Source organism: Dermacentor variabilis, chromosome 3, assembly GCF_050947875.1.
Source record: "Dermacentor variabilis isolate Ectoservices chromosome 3, ASM5094787v1, whole genome shotgun sequence".
Taxonomy (NCBI): Eukaryota; Metazoa; Arthropoda; class Arachnida; order Ixodida; family Ixodidae; genus Dermacentor; species Dermacentor variabilis.
Genome location: NC_134570.1, coordinates 32,845,418 through 32,862,237, shown reverse-complemented (window position 1 = coordinate 32,862,237; position 16,820 = coordinate 32,845,418). Strand labels below are relative to the sequence as shown.

The following is a 16,820-nucleotide window of genomic DNA, read 5'->3' as shown; positions in this document are numbered from 1 at the left end:
GAAGTACATGTAATAGTTTGTTATGTTCATTGAAGTTCAGCAGGGATCCATGGTGTGGAATATAGATCCAGTGACGGTAGTCAAGCGGGCGGCTTCGGTGCAGTCCCACATTTAAGAGGTTGCGGCGGCTTCTACTTCCACTGTTACAGGTGCCTACGAAGACCGTGCGCAAGAAGAACACGGTACTGGTGATCGTCGGGACCGTCGGCCTGGCGTCGCTTTTCTTCTTCTACTCTCGCCAGGACGAATCCTTCTGGCTGAAGCCTGTTGAAGTCGCCAAAGAACTCGTGCGAATGGGACAGCCCGGATACGCAATTTACACCAGCGGCTGCAAGATACCCACCTTCGATCCGTTCCACTGGACAGTGGCCGGCTTGTACCGCAAGCAGACCTTGTACACGTGTCCCGGAAAGCCCAGCTTCATACGGCTCGCGGCTAACGTGCCTTCTATTGACGCCAGGGTTCTCTGGGAGCACTACAAGTACAAGCCTCGCGATGTGGTATGCACGTATCAGAAAATAACTCGCGACGAGAACCGGACAGAACCGGATTCGGCAGTAGTTTACCACCTCAGTGCCAGGCTCGTCTTCGGAACTCCGCTGTCCAGTGATTTCGTGTTCGTGACGTGTTCCGGTAACGGTATGAAGTTTCACGAGGAATTCCTAATGGTGCCTGTTCTGAAGGAACAAGTGGAACAGCGCTGCAAGCTCGCCGAGGACGCAGTGAACCCGCAGTTGAACCGCACGAAAGAACGCTTAAACGTTGTGATCGTCGGCCTGGACTCCGTTTCTCGGCTCAACTCACTTCGTCATCTGAAAAGGACTCGAGCTTTCCTGCTGGAACAAATGGACGCCGTCGAATTATACGGGTACAACAAGGTGGGCGACAATTCGTTTCCTAATCAAGTCCCTTTGTTGACCGGGAAGTCGGGCGAAGAAGCCATGGCACTGTGTCCCGAGAAGTTTTTCGACAATCTTGAGTTCATCTGGGATAAGTACGCCGCCCTCGGCTACCGAACACTCTTCCTTGAGGAAAGTCCGAAATACGGTCTCTTTAATTACCTACTCAAAGGGTTCAAAGACATTCCCACCGACTACTACTGCCGCCCCATGATTTTTGCGATCGACAACTCCAAGTTTAAGAAGTTTATCGGTGGAGGCAAAGGCTGTGTAGGCTCGACCGTCCAGACGGCAAAGTACCTTGACTACACCACGTCTCTCGTCGCCTTTCTTGGAAACCGCAGCTACTTCACTTACACGTGGATATCCGACGTGACGCACGACAACTTCAATTCCGCTGGATTCGCAGATGAGCCTTTTCTTCGAGCCTTACAGAGGCTCAACGCCAGCGGTGTGATGGACAAGTCTGTGGTGGTGTTCCTCAGCGACCACGGTATGCGCTACGGGCCCATCCGGCAGACACTCATCGGCAAGTACGAAGACCGAATGCCTTTCGTTTTCCTGATGTTGCCGCGAGAGTTCCGCCGCAAGTATCCCGAGGCCATCAAGAACCTCAAGATAAACCAGCGACGTCTCACCACTCATTACGACCTGCATGCTACCCTTCTGGAACTCGCCGACTTTCCCAACGATCTCCCGTCCTTCAAGACCAAACACGGCATAAGTTTGTTCAGAGAAGTGCCCGAGAATCGGACTTGCAGGGATGCCTTCATCGCTCCTCACTGGTGCTGCTGCCACGACAGTGGACAGTTTCCCGGGACCGACCCACTGTCCAGGAAAATGGCCAACTTTGTCCTGCAGACCGTCAATGGCTGGCTTCAGGACGGTGCGCCGGGAAAGTGCGTGCGCCTCCAGCTCCGGAGCGTCGTGGACGTGTACGAGGTTACGGTTGACGCTAGCAGTGACACGCGTTACTTCTGGGTAACTCTCAAGTGTTTCCCGGGTGAGGGTCTCCTCGAAGCTACCGTGGCCGTGAATGGCACAGGTGCCCTCGCTGCGGAACGCGTGAGTCGTCTAAACTGGCACGGCGGCCAGTCGTCGTGCGTCAAGAACCACCAACTCGAACTTTACTGTTTTTGCAAGCACCAATAGTGCGTGCAGTTTGCACTTGTTCACGAGACACTGATGTTTGCCGGTGATTACGCGGCCGAGCATTCGCAACTTTTCGACTTCCGTTTCCATGTGTCGGTGAGTCCTGTTGGGTCTTTGGATAACTTTGTACAGAGTGGCACGTTACTGAGTTTTTATGCATGTCCGATAAGACTCGTTTATTTACTTGCGTTTATAGCTGAAGCTTCGTGCAATAAGAACCTGTAGATGAATACCGTATCACGGTAGTTTTTTTTTCTAGGACCTAGTCAAGAACGGCTGTTAATTATATATTGTTCTAATCAAAGGGACGAAATATTGTTTAGCTGCCCAGCGCCTGGGCTTGTATTCACAGAGCAGTTCGTAAGGTTAGGATGATCCGTAAAAGTCACTCGTGATAGCGAATATATGATTAACGAAACCGGATGGCCAATGACAGATAGCTCTTACTAGCGAAGAGATTTGTGAATTTGGCCTCAATTTGATCTCTGCGCATTATGACGGGCTCCCCAAACGCATATTTTGTGTACTTGTTCTTCTAACTGCAGCCATGCAGTAACACGCTGATATTAAGCGTATGGCCACATTATAGCATATTTTGTTGTGTATGAAGCTTTTTCAGCATCTGGGGGGGGGGGGGGTCGTGCTATACCGTAAAGCTATTCCAAACTTTTCTATTTAAATTCTGCAATCAGCCCTCTGCGATTGGTCAAAAACTTTCTTTGGGCCACTCCCACTTCGCCTGTCTGTCAGGCGACGTCAACAAAACCGCGATAGCTCCCCATCCGATATGACGTAAACACACTGGTTACGCACGATCGTACTGAGAAAAAAAAGAGGTATTTCTGATTCGACGCCTTTTCGCCATTAGCCCTTTGCTATTGGTTAAAAGTTTTCGGGCTGCCCCCACTTCACCTGCATGTCACGCGACTTCACAAAACCGCGAGAACTCACCGCGTCAAAGTGACGTGTATGCGTTAAAGATGCATTATATGCCGAACAAAACTGAATTTCTTTATGAATAGCCGCAGGTGCCCCCTTCCGAAAGGGAAAAAAAGATAGTTGTCACCGATCGCTCAGGCAATGGCTACTTACACCTGCCGGAGAGCTTAGGTTTATTTCCGTGTCATAAAACTTTTTGTGTGGCCGTGTAACGTTCTTGAGCCCTTTCGGCAAGTTTACAACCTCGCTTTGCCAGTTCTTCTCCGCTGAGGAGCCGTTTTAGCGGCATTGTTAACCTTCCTTTGCACGCCGCCGCAATTTTGGACCAGCCACCTCAAACTAAGTAAGGGAAAGCTGACCAATCGCAGGCGCCCACGCCACCCTCTTCATACGATTATCTATTTTCAGTGCGTTGGCTCGGCCCCATCGAAACCTTCACCACTTGAGCGTGCTCCTCGCCTCCTGGCAGCCAGTTACGAATGAAAAACCGCTCAATGAAGGCAATATTATTTATTTTGAAAGGAAAGAAAAGTTACCTCCTATAAACTAGAAGAGCGTTTGATTGGTCTGTTCAGACAACGCTGCGGGCCACCGCCCGATGCTTGCGTCGGAGGTTACTCAAATTTGACGTCAGGAGATTGAAATAAAAGCATATTGGAATAGTTTTACGTTATAGGGACCCTGCCTTTGCTCTCGAATATTAGTTTGCATGCAAGAACAAGTGTTAGAACAAAATTATTGCTGTCTGTTTTCATGATTTGACCAGATTCTAGATTACTACGCAGTGCAATCAAATACGGCTAGCTTTGCATGCATTTGTTGGAGCCGCAGACCATAATGGCTAGAAGTTCAGGAACGTATTCTCATGTACTCACTTACGCTTTTGGAAGTAGCGAACAACTGGGAGCTGCTGGGCCTATACGCCAAGAAGCTTATGTCGAACGGTGAAACCTAGCTCGTTCGGCGTTTAGCACTGTGTGTTCTGTGATATCTCCCGCCCAAAAATAATCTTCCTTCAGCAGACATAAATGCTGAAAAAGAACCTTTAGATGCTGGTCATGCCTCACATAGGCTAATTATGTTAATGTGAAAGGAAAACAGCATGCCTTGGAACACGGAATTGCAGGCCACACTAACGCTGGATACCTCTGTTTCCAGAGCTTATTGATTGTTGAGTGTTATAGCTGGGACGTTTCCTTTATGACACTTTCGTCTCTAAGGGCACTGCCAGGAAGTGATGTAAGTGTCATGCTTCAAGATGAGGAAATGTTTCTGACTCAGTGAGGGTAATTTGGGGTTCTGCAAAGGATGCCTGAGTGTTCTCTCCTGTCATGATGCGAGTAATCTGAAATGGAAAACGGTTTTATTGTGCGAGGTTTTGTGAGATGTGGACGCTACGATTGCGATGGTATATGGACTCCGCAGTGATTAGAGACGCTCTCAGTCGCTGTATATTGCTGTGCTGCAAGCGACGTGTTATTTATTGGATGACGTATTGTCTTATGCTGACGCTGGTGCGCTAATTTATTGGCTGTGCTGAGGTTTAGGTGCTGACGCTGTTTTATCTGGCCACTGGATACTTTATTCTTTCCTTTCACCTAGCACACAAGGTAGAAGTTCACAGGAATATGAAAGGCTTGAAGTGACCAACAGCGGTAGAACAAGAGATGACCTTGGAGTCAACATTTTCGACAAGGGGACTTACCATGACGAAAACAAGCGCCCTTGTCTAAACGTCAGTTCCAGAGCCATTGCGATCTTGTTCAACCGCTGTTGACACCCATATGGTTCTTCAACAAGCGTTGTCAACATCTTCTTGGTTTATTCGCGTATCGTCAGACACCTTTTCCACTGCGAACGATGACGAACAGATGTGAGCACGAAGCTGCCTCGCGCGCCCTGCGCTTTACCGTTTGCCTTCTCGTAGCCTAATGACATATTTCACAACGATCATGCCGATCCGAAGCCTGTTAACCGTTTTCACATGCTCTGCAACTACGCTACCAGAGTTCGTGGATGATAGCACGATATGTAACGGTTGTCCCAACACTCCCGCTCATTTTCACTTTTACAAAGACTCGCGGCAGAGAATTTTCACCCATCTGCTGCTGCCAAGGATTTTCTGCGAAACAGTCACCGTGTGAGGTAGAAAGAGAACGCATGGTGATTTTGACATGCTCGTTTTTTGCACTTTGCACACGCTGCGGAACCTTTCATTTACATTACAAGCACCCTTTAACCTCCGCAGAGCTAGGTCTTATGGGAAGCTCAGGGCCCTTTACATCTCAGTGATAATGAAGTGTATATATTCATCACTGCGTATTGTGTGAAGCACAATTTCGCAGAGTGGTGCCGTCCGGAAAGCATCAGTAGTTAGCAAGTAACATCTACGGCTGGACTACTGTCTTATAGATACCGAGACAGTGAGAAATACAGGATTTGTTTTGACGGAAAGGCTGTTATATTTCGCCGTGCCGCTCGGCGTATGTGGCATTGCGATGGTCATAAGTGGTCATGAAAGCATAAATGAAGGAATCAAAAGAATCATAATTTATTCTAACTTCTTCTAACTCTGCTAAATTACAGGTGGGCGAATGCACACAAACAAATTAATTTAAAGCAAGACCTATAACGCGCCTTTCCTACAGAACGCAAGTTGGCATTAACCTAGGTAACTAACATTAATGCAATGACCCCTGTGTTTCTCAAGCATATGATTCTCTTTTATATAGCCTTGCCTGCAGTGATAAGGGATGTGACGTCAAGGTACAGGGTCAAGCTTCCTCAACTTGTATCCAATACCACTTCAAGTACAGTGGTTACTCAGTTAAAGAAGAAAAAATGATTTGCAAAATACCAGGCCCCAATTTATCAGACCTTCGTATGCACGAATTGACGTGTCGAGTGGGGCCTGAAATCCATGAAATGAGGTGTTTTTTGCTATGCACTTGGTGTATCGCGTGCTGTAAATCAATATACGAAGTAAACAAGGGAGTGATACAGCCTGATACTCTTCCACCTCATTTGTGTGATACATGACTCCTGTTATATGTGCTTCGAACTCCAACTCATATTACAATTTTGAAAGCTACCTTGCAGGACCAATGTGTTTTCTGTGTGTCGGTTGTGCTTTGAAATATTCAGATAAAGTTGAGGAAAAAATAAAGCTGCGAGAATTTGGTGCTCTGTGGTCCCTTTTGTCGATATGTTCCGTGCCTAACACATACAGGACATGCGATATGAAATTATTTATAGGTTTTACTCGTTCGCTTCTAAGAAAGTGGAAGAGAGAAAAAGGGAGATGGAATCAGACAACGGTTTTTTTCTTTAAATGGTAATGGGCACGTAATGGGCAGACATGGGCAGCGCGGCAGCTCCGCGCTGCCCATGTCTTGTGGTCATAGGGGGCAGGGTGTTTTTTCAAGCTGCACTTGCAGCTTTTCTTCCCTGTCTCCCCCAATCTATTGGAAATAAAGATATATTCATTCATTCATTCATTCATTCAAGTAACCTAGAGCAGTAAGGACGAGGGACAAGCCGAGACAGGACAAGCGCTAACGCCGTCTTAGCGCTTGTCCTGTCGCGACTTGTCCCTCGTCCTTACTGCATTATGTTATTTCATTACGACGAATAACCATCATGCCCAAACCTATTCCCTTCATGGTTTTAAATGTACAAATAAGGTTTATTTTCACTATCATTAGTCCTTACACACATATCGCTTCATTTAAACGTGCTCCTGGTCTCTTCATAGGCAGTGGCAAGGGTGGTCTTGATTACAATGTGGTTTTATAGGTCGTTTGTATTCACGACAGAGGATCGCCGAGGTGACCAACCTTCACATTCCTAACTTTGTTTTGATGCTAGCCTTAACATCTCGTTTAACCATTGATCGGGTCTGGCTTATACAAATGCTCCGTGTCGCATGACGAAGGAATCTCTTGCACCACGTCATTCTGGTACATGAGAAACCTATACATTTAAGGGTGAAAGGCAACACGTGAACAAAAATAACCGACATGAGCAGCACTCGTTGGTCACTATTGTGCTCCTTTATTTCGCTTCACTTTATTTCCTTAAATACGCAGTTCGGGGTATTACACAAGGGGTAGTTAGCCCGTACTACATACGTAAAAGCAGGTGATCACGGTGAAAGATAAGTCGGAACAGTTTCCAAAAATGAATGACATGCGAGAGCGACAAAATTTCAGGGAATTGATTAAGTTACAAATAAGATGTTAAAACGCCAAGCGACTAATTGATCGAATTTCACGTGCCAGAGCTTCACAGAGGGCTATGAAAGGGTCGCCGCAGAGGAAGGTTCGAGATCATATTTTCTACGACGTGCGTGTTCTCCAACGTGGGCTTAAACTCACGCTAGTATGAACGTTTGCTCGCATTCCACTGCCACCGGAATGTTTTCGCAGCGGTTGGGAACCTAACCTGCGACCTTGTTCGCAGCACCAGGAGGCCATTACATTTCCTTATTGTATACGAAGGAAAAGTCCAATTTATAGCGCTTCTAAATGGCTCCATGCTTCCTTTCTGCCGAGGCCAATTCCCTCCTGTGCTTCCCCTCAACCATGTTTGTACCTGCACATGTACACGACACGCGTACTACGTCTGTTGCCGCGAAGCACGTGTGAAGATGCTGTGCTTCTAAACGCTCCAGAACGGCTTCCACACAGTCTGTCTTTGGAACACGACACGGAAGGTGACAGTTAATCTCAAGAAAAGGACACCTCCTTACTCCCCCAACTACGCCCATCCCCCATAAAAGAAGTATAACACTAGGTTTCCGTTCGGTTTCCCGTAAACGCAACGCGCGCAAGTTTCTTTTCGCGTTAGTTCCAGTAAGTGGTACGCGACTTCGGGTAGTGGTTCCCGTGGCGAACAATTCTTCTGAAAAGCTCAAAACAATATAAATCACGGGTGCGTTTCTTTTGGATCTTAAGGATTACAAAAAGAAGAAGAAAAGGACAGAATGTAAAAGAAAAAGGAAGAAAGGCGATGAACAAAATTCTAGGACCGAAGGGTGGTAGCCGAGAAAACTAAGCAAAACTTATCGCTGTGGGCACGGTGTAAAACTTCTTGAAGCGGAATTATTATTATTATTATTATTATTATTATTATTATTATTATTATTATTATTATTATTATTATTATTAATGCGAAGGATTCTATGCTCCATCAGGCGAAAATCACGTGTTGTTGGCGTCGCCACCGAGCGATGGTACCAGAAATGTGCGACCGCGCAAAGAATAAAAAAAAGCCGCCAGATCCCACGCCCAGTGGAAATCTATGTTGTGCGAAGCAGTGTGCGGGGAGCCTACGAAGTTAACGAAACGACCATGATAGCACCAAGACGCAGGCGGCTGTCTCATTACCTACATGACACGCATGTCATGACATCCATGTCATGAGCTACCAGTTATATTCGTCTTACACTCTTGTCATAATTTACAAATTTTGGTACACACCAAGACGCAGGCGGCTGTTTCATGGTCTACATGACACGCATGTAATGACGTTCATTTCACGGCCCTATCATCTATGTTCGTATGCACTCTTGTCGTACTGTCCCAATTATGGTACGATTGTGCAAGTTGAGCAATCGAAGATCAGGTATGCGAAGAAAATCACTTTTGATGGTTTACAAAATGTACGTTTGCCCGGTATTAGAATTGGGCTGTGCTTTATTCTTACGTGTGCCACCACACAAGCTTCGGCCACTAGTTTTATCAGAATGAGAGGCGAACGTCTGTGCTTAGGAGTTCGAAAATACGTTGCAAATGCCATAATATACCTGGAAGCGAGAATTCCACCCATTATATGCCGAATTCACCTTCTGACCGTTCAGACTTTCTTAAGACTATATAAATCACCATTAAACCGCCCTGAAATAATTTTCTTCTCCGATCCAGTATTATTTTTTTCCTTCATTGGTCCAGGTTTCATACACCATAGGTTATAATTGTTCACACTTTACTTGAACCACTTAATGCACAAATTCGCGATGCGATTCCCAGTAATACGCATTCAAGTTCCCTGGAAATCAGGTTCGATGAAGTTTCCTCAAACCACGCAAAACTACTGCCTTACGGCATCTTAAACGACATATTACAAGACCATCTAAGCAATCTAGCAACAAACATTATGATTGCGACAGATGCATCGCAGTGAGAGGGAAAAAACTGGTTATGGAATATTTTCCCCTGCGCTCTAAGGTTGCCCGATTTTGTGCCTGCTTTTCTGACTGAGTTTCTGGCAATAATTCTAGCTTGGCGTAAATTAGACCAAACGACTACAACAGCTGATGATATTGCACGTTTTTTCGTTTTTTTTTCCTTGAAAATGCATTGCGCGTGACAGCGCAGTCACGCCTTTTCAGTGGGGTTGCCAACATTCGAATGGACGAAGACCGGTCGGAGGGGGACGGAATGAATGGGGAAGGGGAGGGGGTGGCTGGCGGCGACCGACCCTGTCAGTACCAGGAGCCGCCAGCCTTCTTCTTTTTTTTTTTGTCCTACCGAGTAGCGAGTTACAACAAGGTGTCTGACGAGCACAGCTACCAATACGAATAGGGATAGTGGGAAAGGCTATGACCTAGAGCAGAGCTAGAACCGAGACAAAAAACTAAATCGCCTTTTGTTTGTGACAATGCAACAAAACACACACGCACGCAAAAATACGAATGTTCAAACGAGCTCATCATCATCATCATCATCAGCCTAGTTACGCCCACTGCAGGGCAAAGGCCTCTCCCATACTTCTCCAACTACCCCGGTCATGTACTAATTGTGGCCATGTTGTCCCTGCAAACGTCTTAATGTCATCCGCCCACCTAACTTTCTGCCGCCCCCTGCTACGCATCCCTTCCCTTGGAATCCAGTCCGTAACCCTTAGTGACCATCGGTTATCTTCCCTTCTCATTACATGTCCGGCCCATGCCCATTTCTTTTTCTTGATTTCAACTAAGATGTCGTTTACCCGCGTTTGTTGCCTCACCCAATCTGCTCTTTTCTTATCCCTTAATGTCACACCCATCATTCTTCTTTCCATAGCTCGTTGCGTCGTCCTCAATTTCAGCAGAACCCTTTTCGTAAGTCTCCAGGTTTCTGCCCCATATGTGAGTACTGGTAACACACAGCTGTTATACACTTTCCTTTTGAGGGATAGTGGCATCCTGCTGTTCATGATTTGAGAATGCCTGCCAAACGCACCCCAGCCCATTCTTATTCTTCTGGTTATTTCAGTCTCATGATCCGGATCCGTGGTCACTACCTGCCCTAAGTAGATGTAGTCCCTTATCCCTTCCAGTGCTTCGCTACCTATCGTAAACTGCTGTTCTCTTCCGAGCCTGTTAAACATTACTTTAGTTTTCTGCAGATTAATTTTCAGACCCACCCTTCTGCTTTGCCTCTCCAGGTCAGTGAGCATGCATTGCAATTGGTCTCCTGAGTTACTAAGCAAGGCAATATCATCAGCGAATCGCAAGTTGCTAAGGTATTCTCCATCAACTTTTATCCCCAATTCTTCCCACTTCAGGCCTCTGAATACCTCCTGTAAACATGCTGTGAATAGCATTGGAGATATCGTATCTCCCTGTCTGACGCCTTTCTTTATAGGGATTTTGTTGCTTTCTTTGTGGAGGACTACGGTGGCTGTGGAGCCGCTATAGATATCTTCCAGTATCTTTACATATGGCTCATCTACACCCTGATTCCGTAATGCCTCCATGACTGCTGAGGTTTCGACTGAATCAAACGCTTTCTCGTAATCAATGAAAGCTATATATAAGGGTTGGTTATATTCTGCACATTTCTCAATCACTTGATTGACAGTGTGAATATGGTCTATTGTTGAGTAGCCTTTACGGAATCCTGCCTGGTCCTTTGGTTGACAGAAGTCTAAGGTGTTCCTGATTCTATTTGCGATTACCTTAGTAAATACTTTGTAGGCAACGGACAGTAAGCTGATCGGTCTATAATTCTTCAAGTCTTTGGCGTCCCCTTTCTTATGGATTAGGATTATGTTAGCGTTCTTCCAAGATTCCGGTACGCTCGAGGTTATGAGGCATTGCGTATACAGGGTGGCCAGTTTCTCTAGAACAATCTGACCACCATCCTTCAACAAATCTGCTGTTACCTGATCCTCCCCAGCTGCCTTCCCCCTTTGCATAGCTCCTAAGGCTTTCTTTACTTCTTCTGGCGTTACCTGTGGGATTTCGAATTCCTCTAGGCTATTCTCTCTTCCACTATCGTCGTGGGTGCCACTGGTACTATATAAATCTCTATAGAACTCCTCAGCCACTTGAACTATCTCATCCATATTAGTAACGATATTGCCGGCTTTGTCTCTTAACGCACACATCTGATTCTTGCCTATTCCTAGTTTCTTCTTCACTGTTTTTAGGCTTCCTCCGTTCCTGAGAGCCTGTTCAATTCTATCCATATTATAGTTCCTGATGTCCGCTGTCTTACGCTTGTTGATTAACTTAGAAAGTTCTGCCAGTTCTATTCTAGCTGTAGGGTTAGAGGCTTTCACACATTGGCGTTTCTTGATCAGATCTTTCGTCTCCTGCGATAGCTTACTGGTTTCCTGTCTAACGGAGTTACCACCGACTTCTATTGCGCACTCCTTAATGGTTCCCATGAGATAGTCGTTCATTGCTTCAACACTAAGGTCCTCTTCCTGAGTTAAAGCCGAATACCTGTTCTGTAGCTTGATCCGGAATTCCTCTAGTTTCCCTCTTACCGCTAACTCATTGATTGGCTTCTTGTGTACCAGTTTCTTCCGTTCCCTCCTCAAGTCTAGGCTAATTCGAGTTCTTACCATCCTATGGTCACTGCAGCGTACCTTGCCTAGTACGTCTACATCTTGTATGATGCCAGGGTTCGCGCAGAGTATGAAGTCGATTTCATTTCTAGTCTCACCATTCGGGCTCCTCCACGTCCACTTTCGACTAACCCGCTTGCGGAAAAAGGTGTTCATTATCCGCATATTATTCTGTTCTGCAAACTCTACTAATAATTCTCCTCTGCTATTCCTAGAGCCTATGCCATATTCCCCCACTGACTTGTCTCCAGCCTGCTTCTTGCCTACCCTGGCATTGAAGTCGCCCATCAGTATAGTGTATTTTGTTTTGACTTTACCCATCGCCGATTCCACGTCTTCATAAAAGCTTTCGACTTCCTGGTCATCATGACTGCATGTAGGGGCATAGACTTGTACCACCTTCAATTTGTACCTCTTATTAAGTTTCACAACAAGACCTGCCACCCTCTCGTTAATGCTATAGAATTCCTGTATGTTACCAGCTATTTCCTTATTAATCAGGAATCCGACTCCTAGTTCTCGTCTCTCCGCTAAGCCCCTGTAACACAGTACATGCCCGCTTTTTAGCACTGTATATGCTTCTTTTGTCCTCCTAACCTCACTGAGCCCTATTATATCCCATTTACTACCCTCTAATTCCTCCAGTAACACTGCTAGACTCGCCTCACTAGATAGCGTTCTAACGTTAAACGTTGCCAGGTTCAGATTCCAATGGCGGCCTGTCCGGAGCCAGGTATTCTTAGCACCCTCTGCAGCGTTACAGATCTGACCGCCGCCGTGGTCAGTTGCTTCGCGGCTGCTGGGGACTGAGGGCCGGGGTTTGATTGTTGTATTCATATAGGAGGTTGTGGCCAAGTACTGCACCAGGGTGGCCAATCCTGCTCTGGTGAGAGAGTGCGTTACCGGTTCTGGTCACCGGGATCAGGCCGCACTCCAGGCCTGTTTGTGCAATTTTCTCAACACACGGTTTTTTTTTTGTATTTCCCGGTGGAGAATTGCGCGGCACCGGGATTTGAATCACGGTCCTCTTGCACTGGAGACGGATACTCTACCGTCCCCGCAGGAGTTAAATTAAAAATTGAATTATGGTGTTTTGCGTGACAAAACCACTTTCTGATTATGCACGCCGTAGTGGAGGACTCCGAAAATTTCGACCACCTGGGGTTCTTTAACGTGCACCTAATTCTAAGTACACGGGTGTTTTCGCATTTCGCCCCCATCGAAATGCGGCCGCCGTGGCCGGGGTCCGATCCCGCGACCTCGTGCTCAGCAGTCTAACACCATGACCACTGAGCAACCACGGCGGGTCCCGCAGGAGTTGTACGCCTCATTTAACCTACAGTGGTGCCCTATTTGATCAGTCAAGGTGGACCAATCTGAGCTCGGTTATACCGCATGGATGGCACTCGGCTAGAGAACCTGGTATTTATGACCTGCACATGTGTGGCCACACATAATTGAGGATATATAATTTTTTTTTTTGAGGGTTTCCGTACAGTGATAAAAGGAAGGAAAATACATTAAAAGAAAAAAAAAAGGAAGAAAAAAGGAACATAACATGTGATTTGAACTCGTGATCCTTCAATGTTGCAAGGAAAGGTAGCTCAGTCGGTTGGTTCGTCAAGCCAGCGGTTACTTTCAAGCGCTATAGCTCCTGCTCCGAGCCTCATACTTATGTGGAAAGGGGCTGGTGTTGTCCGCGACAGTCGATTTTTGCGTGGTTGGAAGGCATAATTTCTTGGAAAAATGGCCGCCAGAGGAGCAGCGTGAACTCGAGCGGCTTTAGAGACTAGGAAAACTGCCTTAAAGTATTTAGACTTGAGGGGAAGCTTCGTTAACAAACTATAACACGGCAATCAGCACTCGAATATAATTATAACCCTAATAATAATTGTAAATATTCATCTCATCTATAGTATCTAAAGCGCGCGTTGTTTCTTGCCTCTGCGTGTAGTAGTTAAGAGAGCCAGTTTAAGGGCGGAGAAGAGGGAAGGAAAAGAAAGCAAACTTGCAGCGCTGTTGGTTTTAAAGCGCAACCGTGGTAGGGAAACGGAAGGCGATATAAGCATGCGTGTCCATGATACGCACACAACAAACTGCCTTACAATATTTAGAATTGATATATATATACACACACAAAGCCAATATAGGCTGCTCGACACTATCTCGCGCGTTTTTATAGCGAAGTACATCAGAACCGACTCGTCGTTCCACAACAACCATTTCCTGAGTGATCGCCAGATATATGCCGAATAACTTCCTGTCATTCAATAAGAATGTCTCTCTTTCATGCAGCCTACCAATTCGCGCTGTTTCGGTTTAGACAAAACAATTTATCATTCGAGGCGCACTTGCCAAGTTTTAAAACTGCCTGCGATGCCTATAGTGCAGCTCTTATCTCGCTCAACATACACAGTTCTATATATGTGCATCCGGTGCAATGCTTTCCGCTGTATCAGCAATTTCAATGTCATGGCCGATCATGTAAGCAAAAGTAGCTGGTTACTATTTACAATATCCAGAATTGATCAAACGTGAACTTGTCACCGGCATTCTGAGTGGTTGGAAGGCATAATTTCTTGGAAAAATGGCCGCCAGAGGAGCAGCGTGAACTCGAGCGGCTTTAGAGACTAGGAAAACTGCCTTAAAGTATTTAGAATTGAGGGGTAGTTTCGTTAACAAACTATAACACGGCAATCAGCACTTGAATATAATTATAACCCTAATAATAATTGTAAATATTCATCTCATCTATAGTATCTAAAGCGCGCGTTGTTTCTTGCCTCTGCGTGTAGTAGTTAAGAGAGCCAGTTTAAGGGCGGAGAAGAGGGAAGGAAAAGAAAGCAAACTTGCAGCGCCGTGGTTTTAAGGCGCAACCGTGGTAGAGAAACGGAAAGGCGATATAAGCATGCGTGGCCATGATACGCACACGACAAACTGCCTTACAATATTTAGACTTGAGGGGAAGCTTCGTTAACAAACTATAACACGGCAATGGGCACTCGAATACGACGAGAGAAATAATTGAGACGTGGAAAATTCCCTTGAAATAAATCTGGTTTGCGAGACAAATGCTTGTATGTATTGAATCTCTTAAAAGATGAGGGGGGAAATATGCGCTCACCGAGAGGGCATCTTCAGCACGAGACCACCGCGAGGCACCTTACTGAGATGTAGAGAGCTTCGCGGCCGGAACGGAATCTCCCCTCTCCGTCGGCCCAGGGTGGAAAACGCGCTTTCCGATCGCTCAAGGTTGCGCGGATATTGTGTAGCTCTAGCGTCTAGGAAAAAGCTTAAACAGGTGCGGGGGCGCCACGCATAGCGTGGGAAGCTAGCCGCCGGAATAGCTATCTCAAGTACTGCTGCTGGCGAGGGCGAAATACCTCCGTGTAATTATAATAACCCTAATAGGACTTCTTTCAAAGAAAAAACAAAGAGAAGAAAAAGAAAAGGGAAACGGCTCAGAAGGCTATACTACGAGAGCTATGACTGATACTTTTCTATATATATGTATTCATCTCATCTATGGGATCGCATGCGCGCGCTGTTGGTTTTAAAGCGCAACCGTGGTAGGGAAACGGAAGGCGATATAAGCATGCGTGTCCATGATACGCACACGACAAACTGCCTTACAATATTTAGAATTGATATATATATACACACACAAAGCCAATATAGGCTGCTCGACACTATCTCGCGCGTTTTTATAGCGAAGTACATCAGAACCGACTCGTCGTTCCACAACAACCATTTCCTGAGTGATCGCCAGATATATGCCGAATAACTTCCTGTCATTCAATAAGAATGTCTCTCTTTCATGCAGCCTACCAATTCGCGCTGTTTCGGTTTAGACAAAACAATTTATCATTCGAGGCGCACTTGCCAAGTTTTAAGACTGCCTGCGATGCCTATAGTGCAGCTCTTATCTCGCTCAACATACACAGTTCTATATATGTGCATCCGGTGCAATGCTTTCCGCTGTATCAGCAATTTCAATGTCATGGCCGATCATGTAAGCAAAAGTAGCTGGTTACTATTTACAATATCCAGAATTGATCAAACGTGAAGTTGTCACCGGCATTCTGAGTGGTTGGAAGGCATAATTTCTTGGAAAAATGGCCGCCAGAGGAGCAGCGTGAACTCGAGCGGCTTTAGAGACTAGGAAAACTGCCTTAAAGTATTTAGAATTGAGGGGTAGTTTCGTTAACAAACTATAACACGGCAATCAGCACTTGAATATAATTATAACCCTAATAATAATTGTAAATATTCATCTCATCTATAGTATCTAAAGCGCGCGTTGTTTCTTGCCTCTGCGTGTAGTAGTTAAGAGAGCCAGTTTAAGGGCGATCACTCAGGAAATGGTTGTTGTGGAACGACGAGTCGGTTCTGATGTACTTCGCTATAAAAACGCGCGAGATAGTGTCGAGCAGCCTATATTGGCTTTGTGTGTGTATATATATATCAATTCTAAATATTGTAAGGCAGTTTGTCGTGTGCGTATCATGGACACGCATGCTTATATCGCCTTCCGTTTCCCTACCACGGTTGCGCTTTAAAACCAACAGCGCGCGCATGCGATCCCATAGATGAGATGAATACATATATATAGAAAAGTATCAGTCATAGCTCTCGTAGTATAGCCTTCTGAGCCGTTTCCCTTTTCTTTTTCTTCTCTTTGTTTTTTCTTTGAAAGAAGTCCTATTAGGGTTATTATAATTACACGAAGGTATTTCGCCCTCGCCAGCAGCAGTACTTGAGATAGCTATTCCGGCGGCTAGCTTCCCACGCTATGCGTGGCGCCCCCGCACCTGTTTAAGCTTTTTCCTAGACGCTAGAGCTACACAATATCCGCGCAACCTTGAGCGATCGGAAAGCGCGTTTTCCACCCTGGGCCTACGGAGAGGGGAGATTTCGTTCCGGCCGCGAAGCTCTCTACATCTCAGTAAGGTGCCTCGCGGTGGTCTCGTGCTGAAGATGCCCTCTCGGTGA

General features: G+C 46.0%; 1 protein-coding gene across 3 annotated transcripts in view; it reads left to right on the top strand.

Moving 5' to 3' along the window:
* LOC142575369 (gastric triacylglycerol lipase-like) overlaps positions 1-16,820 on the top strand; it is a 78,943-nt gene that overhangs the window by 27,905 nt on the left and 34,218 nt on the right. Inside the window, exon 4 of one of the 3 annotated variants that reach the window (XR_012826632.1) lies at positions 150-2,147. Coding sequence is in view for 2 of the 3 variants with exons in the window: in XM_075684695.1 (XP_075540810.1) it covers positions 150-2,051 (1,902 nt within the window). In the remaining variant the exon portion in view is untranslated. Of the gene's footprint in view, positions 1-149; positions 6,295-16,820 lie in introns of those variants that run through there. The other 2 variants (XM_075684695.1, XM_075684697.1) reach the window with 2 other exon arrangements.